The sequence below is a fragment of the Aotus nancymaae genome, unplaced genomic scaffold (assembly GCF_030222135.1).
Source record: "Aotus nancymaae isolate 86718 unplaced genomic scaffold, 86718_ANA_hifiasm-v0.15.2.pri h1tg000108l, whole genome shotgun sequence".
In the NCBI taxonomy this organism is placed as follows: domain Eukaryota; kingdom Metazoa; phylum Chordata; class Mammalia; order Primates; family Aotidae; genus Aotus; species Aotus nancymaae.
Window position 1 is genome coordinate 35813969 of NW_026988523.1, and position 15744 is coordinate 35829712.

Below are 15744 nucleotides of genomic sequence, written 5' to 3' on the forward strand. Positions count from 1 at the left end.
GGCTGGCTGACTCTCCCTGCTCAGGCCCCCCAACGCCATGGTAAGGGGACCATAAAGACTGATGCTCAGGTTGTGGGGTACAAACAAAAGCTGGGGGAGGGGTGGGCAGACCTGGGAAGCTTCCTCCCTACCGATGACCTCAAGCCAGATCCTGCCTCCAGTCACCCCACCTCCCAAGAGCCACAGTGGGTCCTGGCAAGGCTGGGAGGTGGGAGGGCCCCGAAATGAGGGCTGGAACCTCAGAAGCACTGATGAGCGCCCAGGTGTGGTGAGACGGCTCAGCCCCGTTGACACGGCAGACTGTGATGCAAAGGAAACTGCCTCCTCCTCCCAGCAGCATCCTCCGTCTCAGTCAGCCCTCCGAGTCCCAGTTCTGGGGCTCCTGGACGTACAGGTCAGGGGAACCCTGGGATTCTTCTCCCACTGGGCCCCCACCATGCAGAAGACCCTGGACATAGCCCTTCTCCTCTCTGGCCTCAGTTTCCTCTATAAAATGAGGAACTGGGCTAGACCAGGTGGCTCATGACGTGATCCTTCCTCCTGGAAATAGTGCCCAGGCGCCTGGCCAGCATTCTGCATGCAATTTTAGAATTTGCAAGCATTCCCTGAGGTCCAGATTGACCTCGGGCTAGGAGGCCTGGTCTAGAACTGAAAAGGCTGAAGTCAGTGTTTAAAAGGAAGGGAGGAATTAATACGTATGTGCTTGGTTGTCTATGGAGGAACCCAGGGAGGACGTAGGTACCAGCTGTTGTCTCTTGGGAGAGGAGGTGGGTAGGAGGATGTAATTTCCCTTTTGTGCCGTTAGAATTGTGTCATGTGTATTATCTTAAGCTTTTTCATTCAGAAAATTTCTAGGATTCAAAGTGTAGTTCTGTGGAGAGATTACGGAAGGGAGGAAGGACTTTCTCGAGGGTGATGGAAAGCTTAAATGGTGCCGGGAGTCTGGGCTCCGCTAACATCCCCCAGCAAGGCTCTCTAGAGATGAGGAGGGGCCTGTCTTTTGGGGGAGCGTGTTGGATGCAGATGTGTTATGGAGAAAATGGGGTCAGGAGCACAGTCCTAGTTTTTTGCTATGGCTTTCCTGCCCTCTCAAGTTCCCCCTCAGGCCTTGTTATTGTTGGGAAGTCCTACCTGCTGTCTAATCTGAACCCTCTTAATAGTCATATTCATTGTCTTACGTTTCCACTGAGGGTGGACAGAGAAGCAGCAGGAACGGGTGACTCTTTGGGGCAGGGGTGCTCCCTCTATGTGGTCTGTTCAAACCCAGGAGGACATTTCTGAGAGTCCTTTAGTGGAGGAGACAGAAGGCCACTCAGTGACCTCCTACACAGGCACTCTGGGGGAGTGTGACCACCCTCTCCCATTCTTTTGGTCCCTCATATGGCACCTAGGTGCTTCCTTGGCTGGAAGCATTAGCGCATGACTTAGACTTGGGACTGACCAGCTTATAGACGGCGTTCTCAGGAACCTTGGGGTGGCTGAGGGTGGTGGAAGGGGCCAGGATTTTCCCCCATGGCTCCACCCCCTACCAGGTAGGAGTTCTGGTATTAGAGGCTCCCCTGCTTCTGTTGCAAGGTTGGCTTCTGTATCATGGATCTCTGTCAAAGGAAGTCCCAGTATCGCCCCCTCTCTTTCAGCCCTTCCCCTTCCAACCCTGTACAGGTATATCCACTACCACATTAATGTGATTCAACATTCAAGAGTCTTTATTGAAGACTTGAGATGGGACTTCCATCTCAGAGAATGTGGGAATCCCTGCTCAAACGATACAGGATAAACTGGGATGGGCCAGGACGGACGGGTTGACGATGTGAGAGTCACGGGTCAAAGTCCTATCCCAGACGGCGCCAGGTATGATGAGCTGCCCGGGCTGGAAGCTGGGTCCTCCCCACTTCCATTCTGCTCAAAGCTTCTTGAAGGAGCTGGTTCGACTTCGACTTGCTAGAGCCTAGCCTCATCTTTCGGTCAGTTGGGAAGGCTTCTCATAGGGAATCCAAGTGGATGAAGTAAGTTTTCTTTTTGGTCTGAAAAGAAAAATTATCAAGTGTAAAGAAAAAGACTTTTTTTTTTTTTGAGTTGGAGTCTCATTCTGTCGCCTAGGCTGGAGTGGATCTCAGCTCACTGCAACCTCTGCCTCCCAGGTTCAAGCAATTCTTGTACCTCAGCCTCTGAGTAGCTGGGATTACAGGCATGCGCCACCATGCCCAGCTAAATTTTGTATTTTTAGTCGAGATGGGGTTTTGCCATGTTGGCCAGGCTGCTCTCGAACTCCTGACCTCCCAAATTGTTGGGATTACAGGTGTGAGCCACCGCACCCAGCCGAAAAATACTCTTTGGATGGAGACTTTAGGAGGAGGCAGAGATCAAACTTCCAGCAGTCTTGGAAGAAGCTCGCTTCCATCAGGCAAGGTGAGGAGCTAGGGATGGAGTCATCACAAAGGGATCCACGATGACAGTGGCTTGAGTCTAGGCACCTCTTCCAGGTGCTCTATCCAAGGCAATGGGGGGTGGGGGGAATACCTAGGGCAGAAACTCAGACCCCAAGCACAGGAGAGATAGGCAGGGAGCCCAGCGGCTTGCTTCAGGAAGGCAGGGAGCAGGCTGCACGTGGGCTAAGGACCAGTCCGGAACAATTGCGGTCACTTCCACGGCTCCCATGGCCTCTTCCCCAATCCTGTCTTCAACCTTCAAGATGTTTATCATCCCTTAGACTTTACCTCTAAATCAGAGAACATGCCAAGAATTCCACCTGCCTATCTGGTCCTCTCTTCTCTCAGTCCCTCCATTTGTGTTTCAGAAGTCAGCACAGGGGAGGAAGGGAACATATGCTTTGGGGTCTACGAAGCCCCACTTGAAGCCCAGCCCAACTTACCAGACCTGTGACTCTGGGAAAGTGTCTTAGCCTTCCTGAGGCTTCGATTCCTCCTTCATAAAGTGGGGACAGTGTCACCCGGTTTTCAGGGCCGTCGGGAAGATAGGCTGAGACAATGGCTACGAGAGGCTTACACAACCAAATGGGTGCAAATCAGGGTCAGCTCCTTCCTTCCCGGGTGGGGAAGCTACGTCCAGGAAAGGCAAATAAACGCTGTAGGGGCGGTACAGGAATCAGGCGTCAGGCGCAGCTTGTGGGAACAGCCTTCCTTTCCTGTCCCATCCAGGGTTGGGAGCCAGCAGCTTTGAAAACCCCAAAGTTCACCTCCCTCAGCTTCTCCAAGTGTCTTAAGATCTGAGAAGAGAATTTCAGAAAGAGGAGGCGATCTCAGCCACGGCCCTGCATGGCCCAGCTCCACTTAGACCAGGGTCGCCCTCCTTCTTCCTAGACTCTCCTCAGCCTCTCCCAGCTCACTTCCCTCCTCCCTGCCCCAGCTCCTCCTCCCCCTACCTTTGCCAGATCTCCAACCTTGACCTTGACAGTGTGGAGGAGTGGGGATGAGAGGCCTGCCTTGTCCATCCTATCAGGAGCCCCTCAGATGTAAGGACTCTGTCTTCCCCAAGCCTGGGCTCTGCCAGGCTTGTTGCCCTGACTCCCTCTGGCCCTCTTCCTGGCCCGGGCTGGCTCCCAGGTCTCGAGGTGGGCCAGCTGTTCCTCAGCCCCTCTAAGTCTGCCAGGATCTCTCCTCCCACACTCTCTTGCCCATTCCTTGCTCTAGATCCTCAGCCCACCTGGGAGCCCTGCTATCCCTTGAGTGGCTAGATTTGGGGGAACGACAGAAAAGACTGGTGTCTGTCAGCGCTTGAGAAGGGGTGGTGGCTGCAGCTCCATGCGGGGCCCTCCCCTGGGTGGGGGAGGAGGGGTACAGATGGAATAGCCTCCCGCCTGTTATATCCTCCCAGCCCCAGACAGAGCCAGGCTCTCCTAGCAAGGATACAGTAGCAGAGGGCTGGGAAGAAAGTGGGGCGGGGCAACAATGATATCATAAATTATCCCCAGTCCCTCCGTTCCAGCCCATCCTTCCTCAGTTGGGAAGGGCCTCCTTTTTCTCTCCACCTGCTCCTCATTCAGGATTCCCTCAGCAAAGCTGGACTCTGCTTAGTGCCTCTTATAGATGCCCCTCAAGGTCAAGGTGACCATTCTCTGCCTTCAGCTCCAGAAGGAAGGGACTCTCACTCTCCCAGGATCTCTCTGAGACCCTGTTGGAACGTTCCCCCGTGGCAGGAGCTGGGAGACTGGCTTCCAAAGGGGGCACCCAGAGGACCTGGGAGACTGTCCCTATTCTATAGTCTCCAGCTCCCGACTCTTTCTGGGGTGCTGATGGGAGCATGGAGGGGAAATTTCAAAGCATTCCGTGGCATTTACTGCTCTTCTGTAAACAAAAGGTTTGGGCGGGGGCTCCAAAATCTTTAAGGGATGCTCAGACCGCTCTCCAAGCGAGCCAGTTCTCAGTTTCCCTGTTATAATAGCTGGAGTCCGGGAACCTTTATGAAGTAACCGAAGGTAGGTGGTATTCCTTCCTTAACTCTCAACTCAGCCAGGCCAAGCCAATAGCCGAAGAGCTGGTGCTATAGCTGTGTAGATCTTGGTTAGATATTGAGAAGGACTTCCCAAGACGGGAATACGCAAGATCATGGAATTTCCTGGTTGGAGAGAGGAAGTCTGTCTTAGTTGCAGGAAACTGGATGGGAACCTCTTGAATTCTATCTCATTAATTCTTTCTTAGCCGCATTAAATAACATGTAGAGAGTGTCTGGCACAGAGCCTGACACATAGTAATCCTCCACTTTGGCTATTTTTAAAAATCATATGGTATTATGAATTTTTATTGGATGGATATCAGGAGGAAGGGATAAATCCCTGGAGACCCATCTCCCACCCTCTAGGAACCCCATGGGAAAATCCAGATAGGAGCTAGTGCGCTGAGTACAATATGGCAGCCAATTGTCATGGCAACAGCAGAAGAAGGAGGCTGGTTGGTTGTGGGGGCGGTGCTGGGAAGCCAGCTGGTGCCAGATGGACAAACCCAGCAGAAGGCATCCCCAGCCGGGTGAAGCTGATGCCCCGTGCCCAGGGCTCAACCTCCATATGCCAGCCTCAGCCTGGTCCTTCCCTCCAGGCCTAAAGGCCCCATTGCTGTCTGTGGGGGATGATGCCAAAACCGTTCCTCCTCCTGACTCTTGCTTGTATAACGAGGAATGACTGCTTGGAGACAAAGGCTGTCCTGCTCAAGGTCCCCCCGACCCATGGGCTGACGCATCTACATAGGTCTGAATTACGCTCACTCCTGACGATGCCGAGGAGCCATCATATTGGGGACTTGAGAGGTCCTGAGTGGCAGGATGCGGAGGCACCATTGTGTGCCCTCAGCGGAGATTCCATAGTGGCTTGTGCTGCCTGGAGGATGAGATGAGGGCTGCAGGGAGGCAGCAGGGCAGGTTAGGGGCAACGTGGCTGAGCTGCACCCTACCTGTCCCCTCCTCCTGGTATGCTGGGTGACATCTGCACCTGGCCAGTAGATGAAAGAAGCTGCCGTCAGTGGAGTTCACTACCTAACTGTAAACAGCGGGTCCCTCTCGAAACCACCTCAGCAAGATGCTTACCTCCTTGAGACCACGAAAGCCCCAGCCACAGGGCCCAGCCACATTTCTTAGTCAGGCTTCCGCTACGCACTGCACCCCTTGATCCGCGGCCCTCGCAGCTCAAGAAGCCGTCCTTGTTGCCCCCACCTACCTCCATGGCCCCTAGAACCGTGTCCCTCTGCACTTAGCATTTAACACTAAACATCTGCACACAGCCTCAGTAAACACTCATTTCCATCACCCCACGTGATCTTCAGCATAACCAAGGAAGGCAGTTAGGGTCCTAAGACATGAAGGGACTTGCCTAAGGTCACCCAGCGAGTAAGTGGGGGAAGCCAGAATTTGTATCCTGACCAGCCTGTCCAATTCCAGAGTCAAAAACCAAAGTTCCTTCTTTTGCTGTCCTTGAGTAGACAAAGCTCCACTTTCACACCCGGTAGCAAGCTGAGGTGGTGTCCGCCAGCCTTCTACTGCGTCACGCACCCCGAACCCAAACATTCACCAGAAGGGCCAGCGCGGGCCAGGCACGGTGGCTCATGCCTGTAGTAATCCCAGCACTTTGGGAGGCCCAGGCAGGCAGATCACTTGAGTTTGGGAATTTGAGACCAGCCTGGCCAACATGGGGAAACCATGTCTCTAGTAAAACTACAAAAATTAGGCGGGCGTGGTGGCAGGTGCCTGTAATCCCAGCTACTCCGGAGGCTGAGGCAGGAGAATCGCTTGAACCTGGGAGGAGGAAGTTGTGAGCTGAGATCACACCAGTGCACTCTAGCTTGGGTGACACAGCAAGACTCAGTCTTCAAAAAGGGCCAATGTGCCCAACAAGGGCTTGGGTTGGAGGGACTGGTGTGGGGGTGGGGAGGTGGTCTCTATAAATTGCTGATTAGCAGTAAGTGACACTGAGGCCAGGCCAGGAGAGGAGCCTCTCTGGGGGAAGGTAAGAGTGGGTGTAGAAACCGGGGTGGCCTGGGACTCCCTTCTAGCTCTGGTCTATCTTGTTTTCCACCCTCCCAACACAGCCCTCCCTGGAGCGGGAGTGGGAGTGCTGGAGACCCCATGCTGGGAAGATGAGAGAAGCTCAAGCGGGGTCAGTCCCAAGAGCGTCAGGAGAGAGCAGGTATGAGCTGGGAAGGAGACTGCAGAGGCCTGGCAGGGTCGGGAGTTACAGCCTCGAAGACATGGGGAGGAAGCGGGGGCAGGTCAGGGCCTGGGTGCTGGGGCCCTGGATGATGGGGAGGAACCCATCCTGGGGACAGCTGGACCAGACCATGGACAGCCTCACCGTGAGACCCCGGCCTGGCTTCAGCTTCTCTCTACTTCCTGCCCAGACCTGGTTAAAGCCTGAGGCCGCCTCTCAGCCCTTCCCCCCTCCAGCCCCATTCTGCCCCACTCCCTGGGAGCTAAGCCCCCTCACCTGACAGGGCCAATTCCACGGCCACTCACAGAGGAGTCTTTGTGCACAAGCCGGGCCTGGGGGATGGGCGGTGGCGGGCACCCCAACTCACATTCCGCCCAGCGGCCAGCAGCAGCCTCTCCATCTTCCCATCTGCCTCTCCAGCCTCTCATCCCCTTTCTCAAGGAAGAATTCCTTCAGAGCCTTGATCCTGGCTGCTCCCTTACCCCCAGCTCCCTCCCTCAGGAGGGCTCCAGGGCTGAGCCCCTTCTCTGCTGCTGTGCTCCGGCCCCCTCACACACAGCCCTCACTACTGAACCTTTTTTTTTTTTCATAAGAGAACTCAGAGACTAGCTTGTTGCCCCACAGTCAGAGCAGTATCCCTGTCCCCCACCCCCAGCGGCCCCTCGCCTGCCCTGACCTCAGGGTGTCCATTGTGCTGGGGGATGCCAACTTCTGCTTCTCCACATCTCTCCCCAGAGAGCTCCCACAAGCCTGCTGTCCCTGCATGTTGGGTGTGGGGGGGAAAGGAGGGCTTCTGAAGCGGGGTGGTAGAAAGATCTCTTCCTCAGGTGGCTTCCAGGTCTTTCAGACGTCCTTCATTTGTTTGGAACTAGCTGAGAGCCAGTTAAATGTCTGGCTGGGCTCAGTGGGCAGCCAGATGCAGGAGTCCCCTTCCCTCCCAGGAGTGGTTATGTGTTGGTCTCCAGCCACGCCCTACTGCGGCTGTCAGCTAACTGCCGCGGCCTCCCTGGTATAGCACATGAGGCGCTTTACAGGGGACCTCCTGCCTCTGTTTCCCTTTTCCTCCCAGCACAGACTCCCTGCGATGGTCATGCTAGTCCCCAGACACACCCTGCTCTTCCTTACCTCCCTGCCTTCTCGAATGCTGTGGACTGTCCACCACCCACCTCCCAGACTCTGTAGACTGCCAAACACCTGCTTATCTTGTATCGCTTATCTCTTGGATTCCTCCAGGAAGCCTTCCTGAGCTCCCCGAGGTGGCCCCCAGCTCCCTTCCCCACACTCCCACAGCACTCTGTGCAGGTCTTCAGGACAATGCTTTCCATACCGTCTTCTAATCATTCGTGCGTCTGCCTCGCCCAGTAGACTGCCAGCTCCTCAAAGCTGAGCATAGCTCCTGGCACACGGGAGGCCCTCAGTGCCTGCTGAATGAATGGGCTGACATGGAGGCAGGGGTACCAGAGGGAAGGGTATGGATGAGAGAGGTGCTACACAGGAAGAAGTGATGGGTTTTGATGTGACTGATTTGCATGTGGGGACAAGTCCAGGAAAATGTTCAGGAGTTAAACCTGAGGGCCTGGGAGTTTAACGAGGCTGCCGACGGAGGTAAGGCAGCAGAAGTACAACGCGGAGGGAGCATCTGAACCGCCCTCCTGGGTTTTGGTGGGAGGCTGTACTTCGATGCCACTACAGAAGCTACAAACACGGGTACTTTCTGGGCCCTCCTTGCAGCTAGAGCCTAGGCCTGTGATCCAGGCTTGACCAAGCGCAAGTACCATCCCAGTCTCTGGTCTGGGGACAAATGGCAGGACCACAGGTGGTAGTTGGCCGCTGGGGGTGCAAATCTGGAGTTTAGGAGAGGTCAAGACTGAAAAAACGAGGGAGAGAGACTGGGTGCAGTGGCTCATGCCTGTAATCCTGGCATTTTGGGAGGCTGAGGTGGGTGGATCACCTGAGCCTCCCAAAATGGGAGAACGGGTGAAACCCTGTCTCTACTAAAAATATAAAAATTAGCTGGCGTGGCTGCACGCCTGTAATCCCAGCTACTCAGGAGGCTGAGGCAGGAGAATCGCTTGAACCTGGGAAGCGGAGGTTGCAGTGAGCTGAGATTGAGCCATTGCTGTATCTCACTCCAGCCTGTGTAAAAGAGCAAGACTCCGTTTCAAAAAAAAAAAAGAAAAGAAAGAAAAAGGAAGGAAGGAAGGAGAGAGAATTTATAACTTCAGGTGTGATGGTTGAACTGATAAAACTGAAGTGAGAAGACTGAGAAGGAAGAGGAAAAAAGCACCACCAGCAGAATCTGGGACCCACCTCTAGTCAAGGAACTGGCACATCCAGAGGACTGACTGAATGGAACCAAGAACAGACAATCATGGATATAACAGAAGAACCAAAGGCCAAAGGAGAAGACTGAGAAAACAGCGTAACATTTTCCACAGAGGTCAAGGAGGACTGGGCTTGGGAAGGGCCAGTGGTCTTTGCCGAGGGGACTGTGAGTGGCCTCTGAGAGGGTGCAGGTTTACCAGAGGAAACCAGAGTGCTGGGCTGAGGAGACAAGGCGAAGCATCACCTCAAGTACGCAGTCACCTTTCACAGGCCCCAGCGAGACCCTCGAGCTGGCAGATGAGACTGCCTGCCCGCATCTTACCCGCTCCCTCCTCCTGCCGATACTCCCCATTCTGATTCCTCCAGTACTTTTCACACTACCCACAGTCCTCTAAGTCCTCTGGGAACTAAGCCCAGTGCTGGGGCCTCTCTACCAGCCCTGCTCCTGTGCTCAACCTTCCATCTCTTCCGCGGGCCGCCATGGGTCTCTCCCTCCCTCCCTCTCTCCCCATCCTCTTTTCCTAATTCCATTAGCAGGAAAATCCAACAATATTTCTCATCAGCCAGGAAGTCCTTCCTATGGCCTCAGTCTTTTCCATGTCCACCAACCAGGGCAGGCTCTCGGCGCACACCTGTCGGGGCAGCCATCTTACAGGCGCCAGTTACCTAAGATGGCGGCCTCCCTCACCCTCCACTTCCGTTCCCACAGCCTTGCCTCCTACCCCTGCCTCTGTCTTTCTGAAGCCTGAGCCCAACAAGGTGGGGGGCCAGGCTGGGGAGCCAAGGCCGGAGGAAGCAAGACAAAAAAGGACAGAAAAGCCGGCCCCTTGGCATCTCTGTTTGGCATTTGAGTCCAGCGCAGGGAGGGAGGGCAGAAAGGAATAAAGAAAGTAGTGTAAGTTTTTATTTCTGTCCTCTTCCTGCCACCTCCCCCTGGTCCCTCCCCCCACACTTTGATGAAAACAAAATATCTCCCCTTTTCTCTCTTCTCCAGCCCCCCTCCCCTTTTTTTCCTGGCTTCTACCATGAGCCTCCTGGAATGCAAATGAACTGTATTATGCAAATATATGCAAATCAGGCTTAACGAGCGGAAGGAGGGGGCAGAATGCCTAATGAGTAATGGCGGAGGGTGCAGATGGAGGGTGGCAGGAATGGCCCCCTCCTCTTCTGCGTTCCCACAGCCTGGAGGTTTGCTGGAGGTAGCTGGGTGTCCCCCACGTCCGGGAAAGAGTAGAAGGTCAAGGCCCCATTGCTTCAGCCGAGAAGGCCTGGGATGTCCTTGGCTGTGGTAGGTGAGGGGCAGGCGAGCTTGGGAAGAGAGGGGGTTAAGTATAAGGGGCCGGTGCTCACTTGCATAACCTTGCCCAGAGACACTGCATGCACCGGCCTCCTTGCCTATGTGGCCTGCTGATAGCAGAACCCTCAGCTCCCAGTGCTGAAAAGAGGATGATGCTTATGCATGCCATGGCTTGTGCATCAGAAAGGAGGATTCTCAAGGGAAGATTCCCAGCCAGACCAGGTTCTTCCTGGGGGTGGGGGTGAAAGCTGTCTCTCTTTGTACTTTGGGGGTTAGGGGGGCGGTTGCCATGGCAACATAGCATGGAACACCCACCTCCCCAACATCCAGCCCCAGAGGACCTAGGAGTTTGGGGGGGGGATAATGGATTGACACCCCCTGATGCCCCCACCACCTGGCACTGCCAGCCGGAGATGGCAGCATCAAATCCTAGAGAAAATGGCCCCTTTGTTTCTAGGCTCACGGTGTTGGGGGAGCAGGCCTGGGCACACAGAAGGGCCTTTCCCAGGCCCTGTTCCAGTTTGCATGACTCCCGCTGGCCTCTGGAGACTCCTTGTGGCCATCCACTGGCCTCTGTGGCCTGGCAGATGGTTGCCCCCTTGCCTTTTCTCCCGTGGGCTTGCCAGCTACTGCTAGGTATGCCTTTCCTGTCCCTGAGGCCTTCCCTACAAACCAGCTCAGACAGGTAGCAGCCTGTTCCACCTTTTCCTGGCTTTTTTGAACACCTCGCATGCCCAGTCATCTCGTCCTCTTTTGCTTGGCGGCAACTTGCAAACTCCCCAACCAGCACCAGGTCCGGTCCACCCAACCCAGGCAGAGAGACTCCTAAAGGAAGCAAGAGACAGATAGAAAGGGCCAGGCTGAAATTCAGGAGCCTGGATCTTGGCATTTCCGATAACCAGCTGGGCAACCTGATCACACCCCTTCTACTCCCGTGGGATCTGTAAAATGAGGAATATAGGGCTGATGATACCTAAAGCTCATTTCAGCTCTACGTGATCTATATCCTCCATATCTTACATGACCGAAGTTAAATCATTATTGAAATATAACCTTCATTCTTTCTACTACTGGATCAGCCCTTCTTTCAGACTCCCCAACATGAAGACAAACCCAATTGCACCGAGACAGAAACGCCAACTTCCCTCAGCCTTTGCCTCTCCCTGAGACTCCACAGCTGACTGCAAACAACTCCCACAGATTCAAAAATGTAGAGTCTTTGATAGCTGACTGTACAGACAGGAGGGTCCCTCCTAACAATATCGAAGTGGGTCAGCACAGCCATCTCACTCACCACCCGGGAGCTGTCCGTGGTGCTGGATGTGGCTCTTGTCATCCATATGGAGGAAGGAGGGCGGGAGGGTCGTGGAGCACCCACCCGCCCCAGGTGAGAAGCTAAAGGGAAGAGAAGCAGCAGAAACATTTGAAAACAGTAAGAAAAGGGAAATATGATGCCTGAAGAAAGTTTCTCCTCTGTGAAGACCTCCAAATCGCCAATATTACTTTGAGGAAGGAAAAACACAGAAGTCATTGAATCTCTGATAAGTGCCCCAGATTAGCTCAGTCTTCCTCTAGATCCCATTTGGAAATCCACTGGGAGATGGAATCATAGTCCCTCCCCTTGGGGAAGAGCTCAGATTGAGGTGAGATAAAGTACAGACCTTTAAATTCCATTCTAAATTCTAAGGTTCCTACAAGGAATTTAGTAATAATAATTAAAAAGATATACAACCTGCCTGATAGAATTATAGATATCAGGAGTTTGGGAGGAAAGGCGGGCAAAGAACGGGGCGTGTTTGTGTGTGCAGATGTACACATACACAGGCATGTGGGTACATGAATGCATGTGTGTGTATGTGATTCCCAGGTGAGCCTGTATCAGAGGTTCATAACCCCAGGTGCACATTAAATAATAATGATGCTTAGGCATCATTTCCACATACTCTGATTTCACTGGTCTGGGGCTGGGCCCAAACATCAACATTTTTTTAAAAAGTTCCCCAGGTGATTCAGTGCATAACCAAGCTGAGAATCACTGACCTAGAAGAAAGCGGGTCAGAAAAGGTGCAAGGGTGAAGCCTGATTAGCTGGAGGAAGAGGCAGAGCAAAGATTCCTAAAGAAGAAGGGAATGAATAGGGAGGAGAAAGACAAGCATGTAACTCCTCTCTCCTGGGAGCTCCTGGATGGCCCCAAGGCCTGGTCTGGAGATGAGACTGGCTCAGGTGTTGGCTTGTCTCCTCTGTGCTGTAAAAGCTCAAACCACCCCAAGGCAATGAGACGAACTGTTTCCCCACTGCAGTCCCTTGTGCAGGGAATGGGTGCAATGACCCTAAGGGGGTGCTGCTGCTCCCCTTTACCCAGAGGGTCCCCAGGGAGGCGGCTGTGGAAGGTAAACAGCAACAATGGTCCCTTTCAGTGTCCAGACTCCAACCCTTCAGTCCAATTAGCAGACACAGCAAACAGCAATTCAGCAGCCTTCAGCCGCTGTCATAACAAACTCAGAGCTGCCTTAATGGGGGGATTAGGGCAGGAGGAGGAGGGGGTGTCACTTCGGCCCTGGGAGAGCCCGAGTGGCAAGGAGGGGGTTCCCCCTTTTCCCTTATCTCTCCTATCTAAATATGCACCCACCCACCCTTTCTTCCATAACTCTTCTCCTCATTCTCCTCAAAGCCCCAAAAATGTTTTTATAGTTTTGTCTGCTCCGTCCCTCCAGTGATTTTAAAGCGTTAACCTAAACTCATGATCTGCTAGGGAAGTTGGCATACCCTGTCTCTGGATGAGGCAGTGTTATATCCCCCCCACCCCAGATCTCTGAGGTCTCAATAACAAAGGAAGGGAGGTGAGAAGGTCAATCCGTTCCCAGAACATTCAAGTGAAGGAAGGTGAAAAAATAAATAACCAGACCCCAATTTTCAAACCTTGAACGTGCAGACTTGAAAAAGAACTTTCAGACATAGGGGCCCATGCATCTCAAGTGAGTTGCCAACCTTAGGAGTCGCATTGGGGAATGGGGAGATGCTGGTTTGTGAGGCAAAGGGAGAGAAGACATCCCTTCTTGAAGTCACTCAATTATGAAGACAAGTCTGCATTCTGAGAGGCAGGTCTCTATAGGATTTGTTAATTATAGCCAATACCTAACTTGTCCTTTTATTTAATAAACTGTGTTTTTAGTTACTTAGAATCCAGGAGATTAATGGCATAAGCTTGAAATTATCATTTACACATGCTGTATTTATCTATGTAAGTCAGTTTACCAACCCTAAGTGCTCTTACCAATAAGTCTTAATACTGTTAAGGAGAAAGAAAACAATAGCAATTCTGCCACGTGAACTCCAGCCTTTTCCCTTTATCAGGCTTCCCAAGGACTGTGCCTCCTCTCCCAAGGCTTCAGACACTCCCTACCTAGGTCCCCAGGAGTCCTTCCTTGAGTCCCAAAGCTGGAAAAGGAGGAAATTCCTCAAGCTAAATATGGTGAGATCATCAGCCCGGAACATGCCAGAGAGGTGCCCTTTTTACATTCTGAAACCAATCACATGCTCTCAGTCTTTCCAAACTACAGCCTTTAACCTTTCTGCAATCTAAGAATTACCCTTTACCCATGAGTGTCATAATATAGTATATGATCTTTTATATAGAATTCTTCATTTTTGCACACAGTAACCCTAAGGGTTTCTTGTTTTCATTATACACATATCTGAATTGAGGCTGGGAGATTTGTGTCACTGATAAATGGAGACACCCAAACCTTGGACCTTGGTTTGGTCAGATTTGCTCTTTCTGTTTCTGTCTCTCCCACGGCTTCCTGACTAGGATGTTTCCTATGACTGTAAGTACTTATCAACAAAACCCTTTCCATGCCTGGAATTGGGTGGGAGGAGAATTTGTCCCAGAGTGAGAGTGTGGCTGGTAATGCAAAACTTGGGTCAAATATTTGGGACAAAATTGCCTTTGGCCTCCTGGACCTAGAATTCAATAGAAGGGTATTAAAATTGGGGGTTGAGGAGAGAAATGAGTAAAGAAACCAGCTTAGAATTTGGTTTCCAGTAAAAATAGTAGATGTAACAATATCTGAAGCATAGAACTGAAAATTCTTAGACACAGGCAGAGGTGGGATTATACAAGAGAGGAAATTTCCTAACTGGTAACTGGGGAGGCCTTTCTGAGCCCCTTTTAACACAGCCTCCTTGCACCCCAGTCCCACAGTTCTCTTGTGGGGTTCAATTGGAGGAGATTCGATCTGGCACAGAGCGGGTGGGGAGAACTCAGCAGTGTCGCTGTGATGTCTGCATGTGGTAACCTCCTTCCATATCCAGGAGTGTCTGTTCCTAGAGTGGATTTATACCTATACATAGCCAGGTGTCCCTAATGTCACGACCGAGCTTCCCACCCACCATAGAGGGACACACATCCAACCTCACACCAGGTCACACACCACTCAGTTTCTCACCCTCATAAGCAGACACACACAGCTCACAAACACAGTCACCCATCACTCTCCTGACAACCCCACCCACACACCCACATGCACACACCATATGCTCACATAAGCCAGACACAAACCCTCACCCCCACATCCCTCCTGGGCTCTATTCCCCCTTCCACTGAGGTGCTGGTTTTGTAGGGTGTCAATTCTCAGCCCCCCTCCCAGTTCCCTCTGTTCTCCTTTGGATATCCTGAGGTAGGTCAAATGCGCTAATCAGAGACAACAATAATAATGTAAACCCATTGTGGTTACTGATACAGCTTCTAAGTCTCATGTGAGTGAGCCTCAGTGGATCCCAAATACACATTTCCAGCAAGCTACATGAAAGGTTTTTGTTTTGTTTTTTTAAAAAAGGAATCCTAGCTTTCTTGGTGCTGCTTCTCTCATCCCAGCTCCCAGCCCTGGCTCACACGCAGGGCTTTTCTCTTGGTGTGCCTTCCCTTCACTGTGCCCCATGCCCTCCCTTCTCATCCTCCCTGCTGCACTCTCTCTCCAGCTGTTCCCACAAGCAAGTTCAGTAGAAAAAGCACTGAGTTGGGTTAGGCCGGGCGGTAGCTTACGCCTGTCATCCCAGCACTTTGGGAAGCCGAGGAGGGCGGATCACAAGGTCAAGATTGAGACCATCCTGCCCAACATGGTGAAATCCCGTCTTTACTAAAAAAAATACAAAAATTAGCTGGGTGTGGTGGCACACGCCTGTAGTCCCAGCTACTCGGGAGGCTGAGGCAGGAGAATCACTTGAACCTGGGAGATGGAGGTTGCAGTGAGCTGAGAGTGTCACTGCAGTCCAGCCTGGCAACAGAGCGAGACTCTGTCTCAAAAAAGAAAAAAGAAAAAGCACTGGGTTGGAAACCACTGAGTGACATTAGCAACTCATTTGAGTCTATGGTTCCTCATCTGCAAAATGGGGTTAATAATAACAACTCTCTCACAGTGTTGAAAGAGCAAAGAAAGAGATGTAGGCCCAGTGCCCAGGAAGTAGTGTT

At 52.5% G+C, this 15744-nt stretch overlaps 1 protein-coding gene across 1 annotated transcript in view; it reads right to left on the reverse strand.

Moving 5' to 3' along the window:
• Positions 1 to 1683: 1683 nt before the first annotated feature.
• Positions 1684 to 15744, reverse strand: part of MIR9-1HG (MIR9-1 host gene) — a 29460-nt gene continuing 15399 nt past the window's right edge. The window contains 4 exon segments of the mRNA XM_012449946.3: positions 1684 to 2024; positions 5218 to 5348; positions 11569 to 11604; positions 11606 to 11669. Of these exon segments, the coding sequence (XP_012305369.3) occupies positions 1955 to 2024; positions 5218 to 5348; positions 11569 to 11604; positions 11606 to 11669 (301 nt within the window). The 3' untranslated portion in view covers positions 1684 to 1954.